General features: G+C 41.4%; 1 protein-coding gene across 1 annotated transcript in view; it reads right to left on the bottom strand.

Annotated features, from left to right (window-relative positions):
* Positions 1 to 19,643, bottom strand: part of tcf12 (transcription factor 12) — a gene marked incomplete at its 5' end in the record, with an annotated part of 523,457 nt that overhangs the window by 449,761 nt on the left and 54,053 nt on the right. The window contains 1 exon segment of the mRNA XM_084330674.1: positions 7,525 to 7,609. Coding sequence (XP_084186800.1) covers positions 7,525 to 7,609 — 85 coding nt within the window.

Raw genomic sequence — 19,643 nt, 5'->3', positions numbered from 1 at the left:
AATAACAGTGATCTGATTGCAGTGCATTGGGTATCATTTCCACTTCATATTTATCAAATAGTCTCGGGGATGCAAAGACATAATCTATTCTGGATAATGTGTTATGTCTCGCCGAATGACAAGAGTACTTTCGGGTCGTGGGATTAAGTAAACGCCATAAGTCATTTACACCTGTAATCTTCGACCAATCCTTTAATGCTTTAGATGAATTCTTTTGTTCGCTGGAAAAGGCGAGGTAAGATTTGTCCATCCTTGGATTCCAAATGGCATTAAAATCTGCACCTACTATAAATGAGTAATCGGGAAGGTTTAACATTGCATTGGTTAGTGTAGAGAAGAAACCTTCTTCGTACAAATTTGGGGCATATTTTCCTGTTATTGTGTACAATCCTAGCTATAGTTATACGCCCATCTGCATCCAACCATACTCCCTTTAATTCAATATTTAACTTACGTCTAACGACTATGGCTACACCTCGAGTTCTCGTACCAAAAGAAGAGTGACTAATATTATGATATGTGTTATCCGCTAACGTATCTATGTCTTCCTCTAAAATGTGCGTTTCGCTTAGTAGAGCCACGTCCACATGTTCTTTTTTCATCAGTGTGAGCACGCTTTTGCGTTTGTGTTGTTTATTTATCCCACCAGTGTTCCATATCATTATATTCAAACTAGCCATAATCTATACATGTTTTTGTGTAGTTTTTGGTAATGCTTCTGGAGTGCGAAGCTACAATAGATGTACATCCAATTATTGAGGTCCCGTTGAGAGCCGAGCTTAAAAACATATATATATATATACAAATAAAAATCCCCTTTTTTCCCCTCTCCCAGAGAGTCGTACAGGCCTGTGTTCCATAAACACATCCTCTGCGTATGACTCCCTCCCTTAGGCCACCGGATTGCCCAAACTGAGCTTTGTAATCCTAATCTTCCTATGCTAATTGCCATAGGATCTAACATTTTCATTCTAATTCAATAGAATGTCGCTTTTGGTCTTGCGCCTTCCCTTACTGTAGTGAAATATTATGAAAAATGAAAACAAAAGAATATACCTTCATTGATATATTCATTTGAACCTTCTACTAACTTATGTAGGAAACATCAGAAAAAGGAAAAGATTGTAGAGAAACACTAACACCTTAATATGAAGAACAATGGGAAAGAACAATGTAAGATAAAAAAGAAAAAAAGGAGTGAGAGCTAAAATAAAACTCAACGTGGAGAAACCACTAGAACAGAATTGAATAAATAGATAAAAGAGAAAAAACAGAGACTTTTAGAGCTACATTGTGCCAATCTCTACATCAGTGGAGTGATTATTTAAATTATTAGAATAACCTTGTTGTGCTCATACGTTTACGTGGCTGATTTTTTTTTAAAGCCTTATTAAGGCCTGATTAAACTTCAGTCAATTGATCATATGCTTATGCTTATACACACCGGATGTTAATGTTAGAGTTGCAGGCCTTCGTTGTAATGGTGCATTATATTCTAGAAGGTTGTAGAATACACTAGTATATACTAACAGACTGCTGTTATGTTCCAGAATGATCTTCCTACCCAGGGTTCATGACTACTAGTATTTTCGGGATATTTCTTAGTGACCCAGAGCAGTCGAGCGATGAGCCCAGAATATTCCAGATTGTTCATAGTGTCAATGATATATTCTTGTCTCCACGGAGACCAGAAGTCTGTAAATATAATGCATTACGAACCATATTATACACATTGTGCCTTGGTGTTGCCGGCATGCATATCATCTGCTACTTTTGTTGAGCCCGGATAAAGTCATTCTAATACTGAGATACACAGAGAAAGAGAGAGATGAGTAGGCTTATCTGGTGCGAGACAGTGTTACGTTCTGCACTGGGGGATCTGCTCCATGTAGATTCAAGTATTCCTCTGCTTCTTTAGGCGTGTGTAATCCTTCCCTACGGCCGTCTCTACCCACGATCGATAATAGCGCCGGGTATATTAGCCTTGGTTTGAGGCCACACTTGAACAATTTCTGCATCACCTCCTTGTAGGGGAAACGCTGAGCGATGGCCTCTTTGCAAAGATCCTCGTAGATAAATATTGAATTTTCACCATGTTTCAGCTTTCCCCTTTGGTTGCGTGCAACTCTGATGATGTCATCTCTTATTGCCGTCTTGCGCAGAGTAACAATGATGACTCTTGGACCGTTGCCTCTTTGTTCCCGAGTACCGATTCTGTAACATTGGTCCACTATCAGCTCTGTGGTTAGAAAGTTGTTACCCAAAATCTCTGATAACACTGTTGGAAACTTGTCGTCTGTGCAATTGACTGATTCATCAAGTCCTACAATGCGGATGTTATTTCGCCTGTAGTAACGTTGGGTTTCGAGTAGCCTCTCCATCGCTTCATCTTTAACTTCTTGTATTTTTATCCGACATGCCTCTTCCACCTTTTTTATCTCCTTCGTTACCTCTGTCAAACCATCGTTGACGATCTGAGTGTTGAGAAAGTTTGTGAGGTGAGAATAGCCTGGGGTTATCTAAGATCAAGCAAGCTAGCTGGCTGCTGCCACTGCAAACAGCTAGATATTTAGGTGTCACCTAAATAAAAAATATAATATAAATAAAATAAAATAAACATACATTTTGTGTGCTAAAGCCCGTGTGCACTGTATTGTATTGATTGAACTCCTAAAAGGTATGAGAACATGGCTATGTTCCAATTTAGAATGTATCTCTCCCTTTCCCTGTTAGGGGAGAGTGGGGTGAGTAGTGCCAAGGGGCATGTAGTTCCACCCCTGTTATCTAGAAAACCATAGAAGAAGTTGGTCATGTGACAACATATTTTTGAAGAGGCATCCATTTCACTCAACCTGCAGAGAAGGGAGACACCTGGCTTGAGAGGTAAGCACATTTAAGTTCAAAAAACAGTTTTTTGCCCTCCAAAGTAAAATTTGTATGATCAAGGTTTTTTTATTGCTGTGTTTGAACAATTATAGACAACTTTGAAAACAGTTCACACATGTTTTAGTGCTTTAGTAAGCTACACCATGAGTCTATACAGTTAGCATGATGCTAGCTCAAAACAGCTGGGGGATGCATTTTTTTCAAAATGGTAGGCTTGGGGTGATTTGTGCCAAAGGGCCTGGGTTAAGTTGTGCCAGATATTCTCTTTGTTAAGTTGCCCCAACAGGGGAGGAAATTAGGCCACTTTACTCGCCAAATGCGAGTATTTTTTACGTTTGGCGAGTAATTCATGAAGAGCACTCGCCAGTCTGGCGAGTACTAGTAATTACAAAACAAAACAAAAAAATCATTCTGCAATCTGCTGATTCGCTCACTGGCACAAGCCGAACTCTGACTCCCCCCTTGATTCCTCCCATTTGCGCCTCATAATAATCCAACCATAACCAATGAACATCATCGTTGTACAGATGCGCTCTAAGCTCCTCCAATGAACACTCATTTACTAGAAGATGCCGCCCATCTAGGGGAAGTGGACAGATCACTGCGCGCGGACCTACAGACTCCTGCCACCGGCTTAACAACGTAGACAAACTTAGACAAAAACACATCAGTGGATGAAAATAATTGCATGTAGAGTCGTCGCTTTCGGATATCAGTGCGGTCTGACATGGGGGCGAACAACAGCACACGACACGTCTCCTTCGAGTCGGATGAGAATGACAAGTCAACCAGCATTAGCCGGCTAGCTACCTAGCATGTAACAAGGTCCCACAGGACCAGGACCGGAGGAAGTGTTACACTGCCTAGTTCAGCCCAACCCAGTCCAGAATAGTTCCCTCTTTCATGTTAATATGTGATATCCTAATATTTTGAAGAGTAGAGACAGTGTGATTAATACATGTTGTATGCTAATATTGTGAAGAGTAGAGACTGTTATTAATGTTTTATGCTAATAAATATTTTAAAGAGTAGAGACACGGTGTGATTTTTACTATGATTGAAAATCAATTTAGACGAAGACGTACAAAGAAGTAATTATCACAATTAGCGATTTTTTTTGGCTGGTAAAAAATCAGTTTGTCTGGTAAAAAAAATCAGATCAGCCAGTTGGCTGGTAAGCCAAAAAGTTAGTTTCCTCCCCTGTGCCCCAACTTATTTTATTAACTATATATATTACTTTATTGTATTGTATTGTTATTGTACATTGCATTCTTGCATTTGATCACTAAAACTATGTGATATTCTTAATTTTAGACCAAAATCCATCATGCCACGCAGATATACAAACGGAAGACAGACAGGGTTTCAACTCCTCTTGAGAAGTTGGAAAGAGCAGTGAAAGAGGTGCAACAGGGGAAGACTATACGTCAGGTTGGAAAGGAGATGAAGATCTGCAGGATGCTTTTACCGCTTTTGAGATTAAAATGATCTGTTTTAAGTAAAATTATCAATGGCACAATTTACCCCAGTGTATTCTCTCTAATGTCACAACTTACCCCGCACCGGGGGCAAGTTGTGCCACAAAACCACTTTTTTTTCTAAAGCTATATTTCTGAAACAGTTTATTTAAGATCCAAAGTGATTGTCCCCAGGGATGCACAACATCCTAAACGATATGTACATATTTTAGTTGGGGGCATTACTGTAATCCCCTTGCTTTAAAGGCACTTTAAGTAAAAAGTGGAACTACTCACCCCACTCTCCCCTACTGGGTTGCAGTTACAGAAAGGAATTTAGTGACACCCACATCACCTCATGCACCAATGATATTTAGGAGAAAGATGATTGATGTGGGCTATTTCTCAGAGCTGAGAAATATCCACAAAACTTCCAATCATCTCCCTATTGGACAACAATGCACAATGCAGTAGATTGATTGAGAATTTAAACCTGGCATGGTTTGAAAGCTACTTATAAGCTAGCTAGCAGACTGGGGTACATCCAGCCAAATCTGTGCTTTTGATATTAACACTTTGTTTGCCCAACCCGAGTTTTCTCGGGTTTACCCCCCGCAGGTTGAATGCCGAGAATATTATAATTTTTTTTTATTAGCGATCTGAATTCATATTTCATCAACCGAGTCTACTGTTGGAAATTCAGCCACCCCAGGCGCTCAGATGTGAAAAAGCGCCCCCTATCGTCTCCCAGATGGTAATTCACCCTTTTGGATTGAACTCAATGAAAATTAATGAGAAAAAAAAACCCGGACTCCACATTTTACTTCTCACTCATGCAATAGCGATCAGGAATTGGAATAATCCATTTTGATACCATCTGATATCAGGTAAGGAATCTATGTTACCAGTCTTAGGATAATGAGACCCGTTTTCACGGAGACATAAGCTTTTATGTGATTATGTGATATGGCTGTTTGACTGTGCGTGCGGTCAGGAACTAGGAGAATCGATTTTCAGCTCGCGGCACGAGCGTGCATGCGTACACATATACTATCGATAATCTAGCGTTTATTTGAAAACGATTCATAAATAGGCTGAAAAATGACAACGTTCTAGAATATTCCAGTAAAGGGCGATTAATCATGGAATGTCTTATTTTTTCCGTGAAAACTAGTGCTTTTCAAAATGCTAGAAAACGGAAATGAACCGATAAAAAAACAATCTGCTACGACAATGTTGACTGGAAAATGAGTCTTTGATAAGCGACGGGCAGATTAGACACATAATTTAAAACATAGATTAGGCGATATTAACGTTAACATTGAAGTGGTGCTGGGCATTCAAGGGGGTAAAAAGGAATTAAGCTTGGGCTCTGAAAGTGTTAAAGGGGACATGTCTTGCTATTCCTTTCACTATTTGGGCAACTTTACGCAATTCCTGTGAGTCTATGGAACACATCTGTAAGGTTTTTTTCCAAAAAATTCATTGTTTTGTATTTCTAATCAAGTATTCTAAAGCAGCATTTTTCCATTTCAAGATTTCAAGCTGTTTTGGGCTTGGCTCCGCCCATAAGCGATTTGAGTGACAGTCACCCACAGTAAGACAGAGGCAGACAGGCAGACAGAGAGAGATAGAGAGATAGAGGAGGGGGATACTAATTAATTTCACCGCGGGGGGGCATAAGCCCACGGGACAATGCATTGGTAACTTGTTTCAAATGACAATATATACCCCTGTGAATATTATTGCACGGATCGGAATACGGGCGCGCGCATGGGAGTCAAAGATATTTTGACAGTGATATGCGAGTGGAGAAGCCCCATCCCTGCGGCGCGCCGGTCAAGGTTGTGTGTAAATGCGTGTGTGCTTCCCCGAGAGAGAGAAGCTCCTGTCCCTCTCTCTCTCTCCCTCTATATCTCTCTCTCCATCTCTCTCTCTCTCTCTCCTTCTCTATCTCTCTCTCTGTCGGCACCCACCAGCTTGAGGAAGTGTAAGTATTTCCACTCACTCTGCTGTTGAGCGAATGGTTGCGCTACAACCATAGAGGGGGCGTTACTGCAGATCATGTCAGTGCTACGTAGGATAGCGAGTCAAATCAGAATAGCTTAGTTCACTGGGGGAGGAGATTGTCTCAACTGAATTAGAGCAATCCGCCAAAATGAGAATTAGAGACACAGACCCATTGATATAAACCCCCATTGCTATAAAACAATGCTAAACACTGGAAAAGGCCATTTATAAGACACAGGACATTTAATCATGGAGTTGAAGTAGCTCAAAGGTGTATCATAACAAAGCTAATGCTAACTGTTTCATGTAAGTGAATGGAAAATGCAAAAACAAATAGCTTCAATCTTCAGGAAGTATTGTTAAACAAGCGCAAAAAGGGTTTTAAATCTTCAAAAGCTTCACAATCCAAATGGAATTACTGCTGGCTTTATATTAAAATATATTAATTATAGTCATTAGGACTAGCAGTCAGACAAATTGACCTATCTCAAACCATGCACTATTTTCTTGATCCTCTAATCACAACGGTTGCTTCCAAGCAACAGTTGTGATTGGACAATCAAAAAAAGAGAGCAGGGTTTGAGATAGGTGAATTGAGTGAAACTAAATCAAAGGAACAACAATGAGGATACACATGATTTAAAACACCTAACTGCAAAGCCTGCACCTTCACAGCGGAAACAAATGCACATTTACATTTATTAGTCATTAGGCTGACGCTTTTATCCAAAGCAACTTACAGATTGTCAGCAGGCACATGACTTATAATATCTGTATAATGTTCCCTGGCACATCTGCTTGTTTAACCCCCACCCCCCTAAGAACACCCCTATTACAACCACCCCCTCTGCCACTGGCTACAAGACATGATGGAAAACTGTACTGATGGCTTGACTTCCACCCTTGGGGAGGGTCAACTCCTAAAGACAGCCACCACAGGAAGAGTAGAGAGGCGAAGATTGAGAGAGTAGAGAGGAAGAGAGAGAGATGGGGGTAGAGAGTGGGAGATGAAAATAAAACCTACAGCCTAACAGAGTTGACAGTACTGCCACCTCAAGATGCACGGCATGCCTTGTCCACACAAGGCTAATGGGATTTGTTTTTTAAACAAAGTGTGTTTCTACTACCGAAGGGCATGTCAGGGGTGAGGTGACAAGAGTCACCTACTTACCCATTACGCTGGAGTTCAAGAGAGGTGTCGGGGACAATCCTTCATGGGACACTAATGGACTGTCACTCATGTGATCACCATAACCCTAGGGGGAGAGATCAGATTATTAAGCACATTATTAGGCCTCTTCGCTAATTGACTGCTATGACACTCCTCTAATTAGTGAGGAGGAGATTTGGTCAGCTAGGCCATGAGACTGTTTGATTTCTCAAAAAGAAAGAAAGAAAGAAAGAAAGAAAGAAAGAAAGAAAGAAAGAAAGAAAGAAAGAAAGAAAGAAAGAAAGAAAGAAAGAAAGAAAGAAAGAAAGAAAGAAAGAAAGAAAGAAAGAAAGAAAGAAAGAAAGAAAGAAAAAATAATTAAAATTATAGTCCCCATGAAACGGCTAGCTTAATGTAATTTGATTCAGCATATTCACACGTTTCCTGGAAGCTAGGGATGGACTTGTTGCGGATATTGATTGGCGTTTACAGTATCCAATATCACTGAAGGTATGTTACCGTTGAGCCATTAGCTAGCAAGCTAACATTAGCAATGTTACACATTAGTAACGTTAACAAGGCTGAATGCTAGCTTAGTTACAATGTACTGTAATTGTCAATTCTAGAAAGCATTTCATTGGACACAAATTCACATTATCACAAAACACATTATGTGTTAAAAAAAATACATAAACAGCTATTTTTATTTCATGGGGCCTTTAACTCAATGGAGGCCAAACCCGAGATAAGTCGGGTTAACTCGCCAGCGGTTGGGCGCCAGACCTGAGATTTCTCGGGTTTTGGTCGTTTATTCCTTTATTCGCTATTTTTATTCATTATTCATCCAGGGACCTTGGTGTTACCATAGGGAATGAGTCTGAGATCGCCAAAGTGTAATACCGGCCGCATCGAGCACCCTTTGTAACCTTGTATCTTGGCCTGTGTAACGGCCAAATGTCTCCTGGCTCACTCAAAACAATGATAATGATTTTGACCAAATGTTTTGAATGTTTGCCTCATGCACCATTAGTTTGGGTCCACCTAAACAATAAAGGTTCATTCCAAACCTACAGGTCTTGTTGAAGACACAATGTTCCGTGTTTGAAATAAACCGTTCGGCGTGAGGCAAGTTGAGACAATGCATTTTCAACGCATTTCTTTTTAGTTTTTTTTCCTATGGTACAGTTATATTTCAGGAAAATTAAATAAATCAAGAAATAAAGAGGAAGGGGAAGAAATATCTCGGCCTAAATATAATATCTAATAAACATCTAATGGTAATGTGATATTTAACGGCTGAATGGGACCTTTTCATGACACTTCACAGGCTTGGGTCTAAATATCGGTCACAGTATGTTTTTTTTTTTTTTTTTTTTTTTTTACTCATGGACCTTCGCAATAAAATATACTCGATAGCAAATAATGATAATCCTAGCCCCTGTGAAAAAGAGGACATTATTGAGATGGTAAACAAATGCATCAATAAAACCTCCACAGATGGGGGTGACATTGATATGTCTCTGGTAAAAATTATTATTCAAGGAATTGTGGAGCCACTATCTCATATATTCAATTTGTCATTCGAAATGGGAGCATTCCCTCAAAAAAGAATTATTGCAAAGGTTATACCATTATTTAAAGCTGAAGAAAAGCATTTGTTTACCAATTATAGACCGGTATCCCTGCTATCACAGTTCTCAAAGATACTCGAAAAACTATGTTGCAAGATTGGACACTTTCATTGAAAAACAATCTCCTAATGGACAGCCAGTATGGTCTTAGAACAGCTAGATCTACCTCCATGGCATTAATGGAGCTTGTAGAGGAAATAATGGATGCTATAGAGAGAAAAAAATATGTATTAGGAATATTCATTGACCTAAAAAAAAAAGCTTTTGATACAATAGATCAGGGGTCGCCAATTAGTTTTCGCCGCGGGCCAGATTTTCCCCAAGCCGTTGCTTGGCGGGCCAGGATCAAAAACAATGGCTAATTTAATATACTGATATTGAAAAAAGACAAACGTTTTTCTCTGGTCTGCATCCCCTTAACAATTGTGTGTATTGCGCCGTACTGTATTGTACCCATAACCCATTCTGCAATCTGTTAAATAAAGTTTTCATTCATTCATTCATTCATCATGAACAGCAGATCAGCTGTTGCAGATCACAGCGGCGTGTGATGAACACAGATCAAAATGCATGAAAACACGACTCACCATACCTTGTTTGTTGTTAAGTCCTCCAAAATCCCTGCTAATGTTTGAAACATGTCATATCCACTCGCCGCCCTCCAATTCCAGATTGGCGTTGAATGCTTTATCTGAACTTTATCTGCCAACTTGAACACAGTTGTCATCATTGCCTCGTTGTTGTTGTTGTTGTTGTCGCCACATATTATGCAGAGAGGACGTCGGCTCGGCACGCAAGAATCACCGACCTGTTGCGATAAACCCGTATTTTAAGTATTGCTCCTGTTTATTAAAAGAAGCGTTATATTTCCCCGTTTTCTTTTTAACTCGCTCGCATCTCGAACGCGGAAGTGAACGTGCGTTCGGGAAATATACACAGGCCCGGTGGGACTATTCCATTGGTTCTCCCAGTCCACATGACCATTTCTAGCATTTCAATTGGCTATAGTGACAGACATGATGACTACCGGTAGATAGATACAGCTTCACAATAAAAGACACCCTGGCGTCCCGAGTGAATATTTCCCGCGCGTCACATAAATATCATATTCTCAAAATAATCTGACGGGCCAGAAATTATTGCTGGCGGGCCAATGTCGGCCCGCGGGCCGCCTATTGCCGATCCCTGCAATAGATCATGATATTTTACTGAAAAGGATGGACAGGTTTGGTGTCAGAGGGGTTGCTCTAGAGTGGCTGAAAAGCTATATTAGTAACAGGCAGCAATTTGTTCTGATGGGTCAGCATAAGTCACAATGCTTAAACATTACCTGTGGTGTTCCACAGGGGTCAGTATTGGGACCCAAATTGTTAATTTTATACATAAATGATATATGTAAAGTATCTGACATACTGAAACTTATTGTCTTTGCGGATGACACAAAAATGTTATGTTCGGGGGATGACCTTCAGCAGCTTTTAGAAGTGGCAAACAAAGAAATGGACAAATTAAAAGGTTGGTTCGACACAAATAAGTTATCACTCAATTTGAAAAAACCAACTTCATGATATTTGGAAATTGTAAAATAAACACTGATCCTCAACTGAAAATTGATAATGTGAAAATTGAGAGAGTATATACAAACAAGTTTCTATGGGTTTTAATAGACCACAAACTCTACTGGAAACTCCATATAAAATATTTGTGTTCAACGTTAGCGAGAAGTATTGGTATACTGGGCAAGACTAGATATATCCTGAATCAGAAAACTCTATATACATTATATTTCACACTCATTGTACCATATCTATCATTATTGTGTTTAAACTTGTGGAAGTACTTATAAAAGCAACTTACAAAAGATATGCACAAAAAGAGCCATACAGATAGTACATCATGGTAGATATTTAGATCACACAAATAGTCTGTTTGTAAAGAGTCAAACATTAAAATTCATGGAATCAAATTCAAATCTGCACAAATTATGTTTCTGGCAATAAAAAAACAAATTACCAAGCAACATTAAAAAAAAATTCATGGCTAGAGAGACATTAGCTTTAAAACAACCTACAGTACATACAACTCTTAACACATTCTGTGCCACGCCTCTTCCGGGCGAAGGCTATGCGATGCCACCCATTAACACTTTGGGTGCCGGGAACCGTCTTTAGACGTCTTTGCTGGCCATGCTAAAGTTGCCGGAGGACGCGTTACGTCGTCCTTATATCAATATTTCAAAAATCTGCGATCGGATTCATATGTCCCCTCCGCTGGCCTGAGATCCACCAGCAGGACCCACTGAGCTCTCTGGCGGTTCAGGAGCGCCATCTGGTGGCCGATCGGCGCAATCGCCAAACAGGATGTGCCATAGAGGTTGTGCTAGACGTCCGTAGTACTTCCGGGCGCTCGCTATAGGTCATGGGACTCTGGCTTGTCACGCTACACAGTGATCGATTGGCAATAACTCGATAAACAACATGATTTGGACGTATATACCATTATACAAGCTGGAGATGGACCGGGTAAAAATATATCCCATAATGATAAGATTTCTACTCTACGATGATCGCCCAACGGCGCGCGGAGACTGGGGTGAGTTTCAGCGTGTAACGTTACCGTCTTCGATACTAACTGCTATTATCAACATTTGACCCACATTAGATGATTGGTATAACGCTGCCCACGGAATTATAAACGCCCCCTAGCCCATCCGGTCAACATCAGATGACGTGTAGTAACTTCTAGAAGTACGTCTAGTTGGAATTTTTTATATCGCGCTGATTGCCATCAAACTGTATTTCATCATCAATATAATGCATTTGGGGCTATATATCATGTTCTGGAGAAAGCTGCAGAAAGAGATGAAAACATACTTATACATTAGACCATACTTTACTATGAATATGTGAATGAAAAAGTTTAACGTTGCTACACAATGAACAATACATATAGGACTTTGAATGGGCCCTAATAATGGCAATGTAGCAATAGAATTTAAAAAGTTATAGTCCTGCAAAGAAGGGGACTTTCTCCATAGACAAATAGCGCTGGCAATCTATGGTATATCATGAATTTAACCTTAGGCAGCCAAAGTGCTAAACTAATGGAGTCTGTAACCTTGTTTGTAGAGCTATAACTATATTCTATATTATAGCTATGGATACAATACTATAGTCATTTGACAATGAGCTTCTTCCCGTCAAGATGCAAAAAAGAAAAAAAAAATCCATCCATACGTTCCCGTTTTATACCGTGGTGAATATGAGTGTTATTTCGGAATGATCCGGGCCAATTCCTGAGAGGCTGGTTATAAGCCGCAACGTGTATTATACTAAATGCATTGGCGTTTTGCTTTGATCGTCACCAACGGAATACGTTATGGACTAGTGTTACACACATACGCTCGGATCGCAATGAAAACATTCTTGGATAAACGCAAGATTGATACCATATAGCCTAGGATGTACCCCGAAAAGAATATTCCAATTATCTGATCGCCATTCCAAGTAATGATGTCCATCATTTCGCCAACATAATCCACCACAGAACACGGATCGGGAGTAATTGTTTCTTCTCAATCCGAGCATTAGAACCGCTACACTTGTCTGACAAAGAAAAGTCCGCCCGGCCCTATATAATCGACGCACAGCCCAAGACACAGCGTTTCAAATGGTGCTCGATACCGCCGTCTGGTAGGATGCGGCCGGTACTGCACCTTCGGAGTCCCATTATGCCTTTTCCATGCAAAATACAGCTCCCTGACATTGAATAGGGGGTATTAAAATCGAAAAGAAGGAAAAACGACGCAGAAACGAGAATTCTCGTTTTTTGGCACCACTGAGCGGTTGGGGCCCAGAAATGAGAATTCGGGCAAATGGCACTGAACGTGTTAAAAGTATGTGCATTGCAGTTTGTGGGGTATCACTCTGGAATGGTCTGGATGTGAGTATAAAATTAAGCAAAAATCTATCAATTTAAAGGTAGCTATAAACAAGCACTTATGGACACATATAAGAGAGAGGAGCTTGAGCAGTAATGTGACTGCCTAATACATATTTTTTCTCATTTGGATATTTAGATACATAAAAAACTGTACTTTTATTTTATTTTTCATTATTTGTTATATTATTATTATTTTTTATTAAATTATAATGTAAAATATTGTAACGAAGGGGCAGGGCTTGATACGTTTTTTACTTCCCCCTGTTCCTTCTCGAACACTTATTGTATGGAAATAGTCTTTGACTATTTACCTTTTTGTTTTTTAAACTTGTTTTATGTTTCTATGTTCGAGACAAATAAAAATCAAATCAAATCCTCCCATGCTCCAATCAAATGCTCCCACCCCCCACCCCAAACTACACTAACTCCCAGCAGAGGGACCGAGCAGCCGAGGGCTTGATTTTCTATAGAGCTATTTTCACCAACTCATATCCTCTGCATTCAACATACTGTCAAAGAAATTCAAGAAAATCTTATTATCCATCTCTTTTTGTGAGCGAACTCAATAATACTTAGAAGAATGCACTCAGTAGAGTTGCAGACCTCCGCCAAGGCATAACAATCTCCTCGCTTTACACTCACACTCAACATTTTATTGGGTAGATGACAGAAACAAGAGTTGCCTAAATTGAACAGACCCACACAGGTAAATCCACGTTTTATGTATCGTCAATGGTGATACTACCTTGTACGACAAACATATTTGTCAAATCTGGTGCAAATCGGACAAAGCGTTCACAATCACTTCCTGTTTATCATGCATATTGGAGCTGGGGGTCATACAGTTCATACAGGCTTATCACCTATCTAATATAATATATATTGATACCATAAGTATGCTGGACAATGGACAAATGGACAACACATTTCAAATGTCATCATGACAAGCTGTTGAGTTCATATTATTCATTTTGTGAGAATAGTGCCACCATGAGGCTCCTCTCTATAGTGGACTAAATATATATAAATATATATATATATAATAATATAATATATATGAATATATATATCACTTCCTGCTCACCATGTGTTTATCCTAAATACTGCATTGACCTATCAAATATCTAAATACTGCATTGACCTATCACATAGCTAAATACTGCATTGACCTATCAAATATCTAAATACTGCATTGACCTATCAAATATCTAAATACTGCATTGACCTATCAAATATCTAAATACTGCATTGACCTATCAAATATCTAAATACTGCATTGACCTATCAAATATCTAAATACTGCATTGACCTATCAAATATCTAAATATTGCATTGACCTATCAAATGTCTAAATACTGCATTGGCCTATCAACTAATGTTTGTAATTTTGGGGGGGGCTGGAAATACTGTATTACATTTAGGCCAATACGGTAATAGACATATAGATATAAATATGTTGGTCGTTAGAAGAAGCCATAGAGCAGGTTCAGTGAGAATCAGGTGAACAGTAGGAAGGTTATTTGAAAATAAAAATAAAGATTTCAGTATGACAGGTTTCATAGGTCCGTATGGTGAATTTGTTGTCCATAAGGAGCTGCATCTCCGGGTGTAATTTCTGTGACAGTACGACCAACAGGTCAGGAGATACGCTTTGAAAAGTGAAAGTTTGGCCTGATGGTGGCCTGAGAGGAAAGGTCATGGGGTCACCAAAATAGAGGCCATAAATGTCCACAGCTAATTTTGTGGCAATCAAGATTCACAAACAAACAAACAAACAAACAAACAAGGTTGACGGTCTGCTTGGTGAAGGTAACAACCACCCTGTGAGAGGCTCTCGCAGACACAAACACAGACTTAAAGGAACACGCCAACTTTTTGGGAAATTAGCTTATTTGCCATCTACCCTGGAGTTAGACAAGCAGATACATACCCTTTTCTTCTCTGTGCATGCATTAGGCTTAGGGAACAGCCTAAGTTAGCCTAGCTTACCATCATTCACTGGAAGTAGGTGTGCCAGTGTAGCCTAGTTCCCAACAGTCACGCATTGATTTCATCACCTCAATTTTTTTTTTTAAACTGGGCTTTTGAGGTGATGAAATCACTGCGCCCAGGCAGTAGTGGTTTGGCAAAAAAAATCTGAGTATGCTATATATCTGCTTAGAAAAAAAAATCAAAAAAAAAGAAAAAAATCTCAAAAGTCACAACATGTTTACAGGAACGTTTTGGAGTTGTATTTGGAGTGTATTTCGTGACTGTTGGGAACTAGGCTACACTGGCACACCTACTTACAGTAAATTACGCTAAGCTAGGCTAACGGTGTGGCTGTTCCCTAAGCCTAATGCATGTACAGAGAAGAAAATGGTATGTATCTTCTTGTCTAACTCCAGGGTAGATGGCAAATAAGCTAATTTCTCCAAAAGTTGGCGTGTTCCTTTAATAGGCATGGACACAACACCACACACAGCTACATAGGTAAAAGAACAAGCATTACAAATCTCTCCAACTACAAATCAACCAAGTGTGTGTGTTTCAACCAACAATCAAACATAACAGCTGGTAATTATATATTTAGTCATTCGCCCGAGCTATATCACAAGTTCCATTCTCTCTGCTTTTTTCTTTGCTTGCTGATAATAACAGCAGCTGTGAAGCAAGTAAAAGGTGAACAACGTAGGCATGGGTTAAGTTCGGGAAGGAAAACATTGCAATCAGGGAGATAACGGTCAAGGCGGGCGCACAGTTCGCTCCCCTGGAACTGCCGGATAATCAATCACAGATCCCTCATCCTTTCCAAACACCGGTGGCCTGCGTCCAACCCAGACACTAACACATGCTGTCACCGCTGCCCCAGGGCCCAGTTACCGCCGGCAGCTAAATAACTGTCAGATCACCGCTCCGGCGCGCGGGCCTCGGCGCACGGCTCGCCTCCTATCAGTCGCCAGACGCCACAGTGTTTAAAGAGTCACTCTGCGTGGCGTCCCAGGTGAACGCGCGGCTGTGCGGCTGGCAGCTCGGGGTGTGATGATATGGCCATGATGGATGTGCACGCTGGCGAGTGTGGAGTCGGGGCAGGGCACCGGGGATGCGGGGGGGCAGTCCGGTGGGCACGGCGGGCATGGCTCTCGCTGTCAAGACTGCTGGCCTGCAGCCACAGCTGCCCTGGGATGCGGAGGCAGGCTGAGGCAGGCTGGGAGCCAAGGTCACAGTCCACTGGTCACACAGGAACACAGCACACAGAGAGCCAGAGCACTGGAGGTCTGACTGGGTCACACTAAATTAATGAGCAGATCCCAATTTAAAGCTATTCTATGTTAATGTGAAATAATCTGCTACAGTATGTAGCTTATTGTTAATATGATTATAATAAACAAATATTTAAAGGTGCTAAAGATAAAATGTTTATGTAGAGTAATATTTTTTCTTTTTTTAATAATACATCCACAGAATAAAAGGTGCAGAATAAAAATATTGCTTTTAAAAAATATGATTAAAAAAAATATTGAAAAGAAATAAAATGTTGGCGGCTGGGTGGCGTAGCGGAGATTGCGCTCGTCACCAATGCAAGAGACTCCGGTATCGAATCCCAGTCTCAGCATTGCCTTCGGCTTGGGCCGGCCGTCGTACTGGCTCATTTGGCAGAGTCAGCGGGTGGAAGTCGATGGGTGGGGATTGGACGTTGTGAACAGCGACCCCTACAGGTCGTTTGGGAGGCGCTTGCACAGCAGAGACAGGAAGTGGCGAGGGTAGTGTGAGCCTCCCACGCGTTACACCTCGCCAATGAGAGTCCGCGCTGGCAGGCGAAAAGATGTGACAGGCTGCCTCCTCGTGTGCCGGAGGGAACACGTGATGCAAGGCTTCTATCCTCTCTACAACCAACCATAGTCTAGCAACATTCAAGACAGGGGAGGGGAGAATTGGATACACGAATATTGGGATGGGAGAAAAATAGAAAATAAGGAGAAAAAAGTGGATAAAAAAAAATAGATATTAAATTGTAATAATACTTTGGGGTCCAAAATGTATGTTGTTGTTTACATGTTGCGTGCATGTATCCCCTCCCTACAGCCCATTTCCCCACGTGGAATGCACCAGATTGGATAAATGACATGCTGGTGCTCTAGTCCGACATCTAGTGGCTGAATGTTATCTATTCTATAGCACCTTTAAATCAAAGCAATTGTTTTACACACACACACACCAGTGGTGGCTGGTGAAAATGATTCTAAGTGGGGCGGTGCCATATTCAATCAGTTTCAATCAGTGGTGCGTTGGGACGGGGTTGCACGCCGTTCCACCAGGTCTGTGAGCATGAGCATGCATGAGCACGCACATGCACGGATGTGCACGTGCGTGCACACAAGAATGCGCTGCACTCGACTCATGCGCCAACTCGCCAAGTACCCACCTGGCTACTTTGCGTAACAATTAGGGATGGGTACCTTTCACATTTGAACCGATACCGGTACCTGTGAATCGATACCGGTACCCAACGGTACCTTTTTTCTGTACTTTAGTCTCAAGAAATTTAATTTACCTACCTCAGTCGTGAAAAAAAAATCCAAACTTCAAATAACTACAATTTTGACAGTTTTCGGCTTGCCATTGCTCCGACTGCTTTGTTGTTGAATCAAGTCAAATCCTAGGTAAGCATATATTGTGCGTGTGAACGTTGACATGCAAAAAAAAAAAAGAAAAAAAAATATATATATATATATATATATATATATATATATATATATATATTTTTTTTTGTATCTCACTTGATTCGATACTCTGTAGTACCGACGTGTTTCGGTTCGGTACCTCAAAAGTACAGAATTCGGTACCCATCCCTAGTAACAATAGCTCAGGTCGTCAGGTGTGTTCAAATACGTCCTCAGATACATTCACACAAAACTTGTGCATGAAATGTGTTACATTCCATTCCTAGAGGCAATAGGCATTGTCTGTATTCTGTGCGCACGCGAGGGAACATTTATGCGCATGCGCGGGAGCGTGCATGCCCGTGACGTCATTAAAACACAGTGCAACCAGGTATGAAATTACCAACGCTGGTTTCAGTAACTACAGAACAATATATATTATATATATAATATATATTGAGGCTGAGACTCACTTTTTTTGCTGCCGGTAGGACATCATGTACGAATTGGAAGAGCCGTTGGATGTTGCGCTAACCCTTTGAGAAGCTTTGTGGTCCAGGCTTGAACTTTCCATAAATGTGTCCATATAAATCCATTTTGTTAGATCCAACACTGAATGTATCTTTTTTTCTTTTTTTATTATGTTTACTTCGAGAGAGGAAGTATGGGAGATAGAGGGGGAAGACATTCGGCAAAGGTCGCCGGGTCTGGAAGTCGAACCCTGGACGGCCGTGTGGCACCGCAGTGCTGTACGTGGTGCGCCACCCTGGCGCCCTGTCTGAATGTATCTTGTGATTATTATCAATTTCCGACAATGACGACAACAACTGTAATCCTGTCTCGTCTTGAGTCCATGCGACAATCATTGTTGTTGTCATCAGTCTGCACACCCCCTGACACACCAATGACTCTGCTGGGGGCGTCATCAGTCTGCACCCCCCCTAACACACCAATGACTCTGCTGGGGGCGTCATCAGTCTGCACACCCCCTGACACACCAATGACTCTGCACACCCCCTGACACACCAATGACTCTGCACACCCCCTGACACACCAATGACTCTGCTGGGGGCGTCATCAGTCTGCACACCCCCTAACACACCAATGACTCTGCTGGGGGCGTCATCAGTCTGCACACCCCCTAACACACCAATGACTCTGCTGGGGGCGTCATCAGTCTGCACACCCCCTGACACACCAATGACTCTGCTGGGGGCGTCATCAGTCTGCACACCCCCTGACACACCAATGACTCTGCTGGGGGCGTCATCAGTCTGCACACCCCCTGACACACCAATGACTCTGCTGGGGGCGTCATCAGTCTGCACACCCCCTGACACACCAATGACTCTGCTGGGGGCGTCATCAGTCTGCACACCCCCTGACACACCAATGACTCTGCACACCCCCTGACACACCAATGACTCTGCACACCCCCTGACACACCAATGACTCTGCACACCCCCTGACACACCAATGACTCTGCACACCCCCTGACACACCAATGACTCTGCACACCCCCTGACACACCAATGACTCTGCACACCCCCTGACACACCAATGACTCTGCACACCCCCTGACACACCAATGACTCTGCTGGGGGCGCTAGAAAAAGCGACCTTCAGGCATCATATTTGATGATGCTGATTGGCTAAATTTAGTTGCTAGGTGCATTTATGTTGCCCTGTGCATTTTTCAATGGACCTGTCTCAAAGCCTGCCCTCTTTTCTTGATCCTCCAATCACAACTGTCGCTTACCTCGGACAAACTTGGTTTGTCCGAGGTAAGCGACAGTTGTGATTGGAGGATCAAGAAAAGAGGGCAGGGTTTGAGACAGGTCCATTGGCTGCGTTGCGCACTGACGCCCAGTCAGTCGGGCGATATTTCTAGCGCCCCAGAAGATAGAGGGGATGAACAGGACGC

This window comes from Notolepis coatsorum (genome assembly GCF_963971535.1).
Source record: "Notolepis coatsorum genome assembly, chromosome: 1".
Taxonomy (NCBI): domain Eukaryota; kingdom Metazoa; phylum Chordata; class Actinopteri; order Aulopiformes; family Paralepididae; genus Notolepis; species Notolepis coatsorum.
Note: the sequence above shows the minus strand (reverse complement) of the source record. Positions and strands in the feature narration are given on the sequence as shown.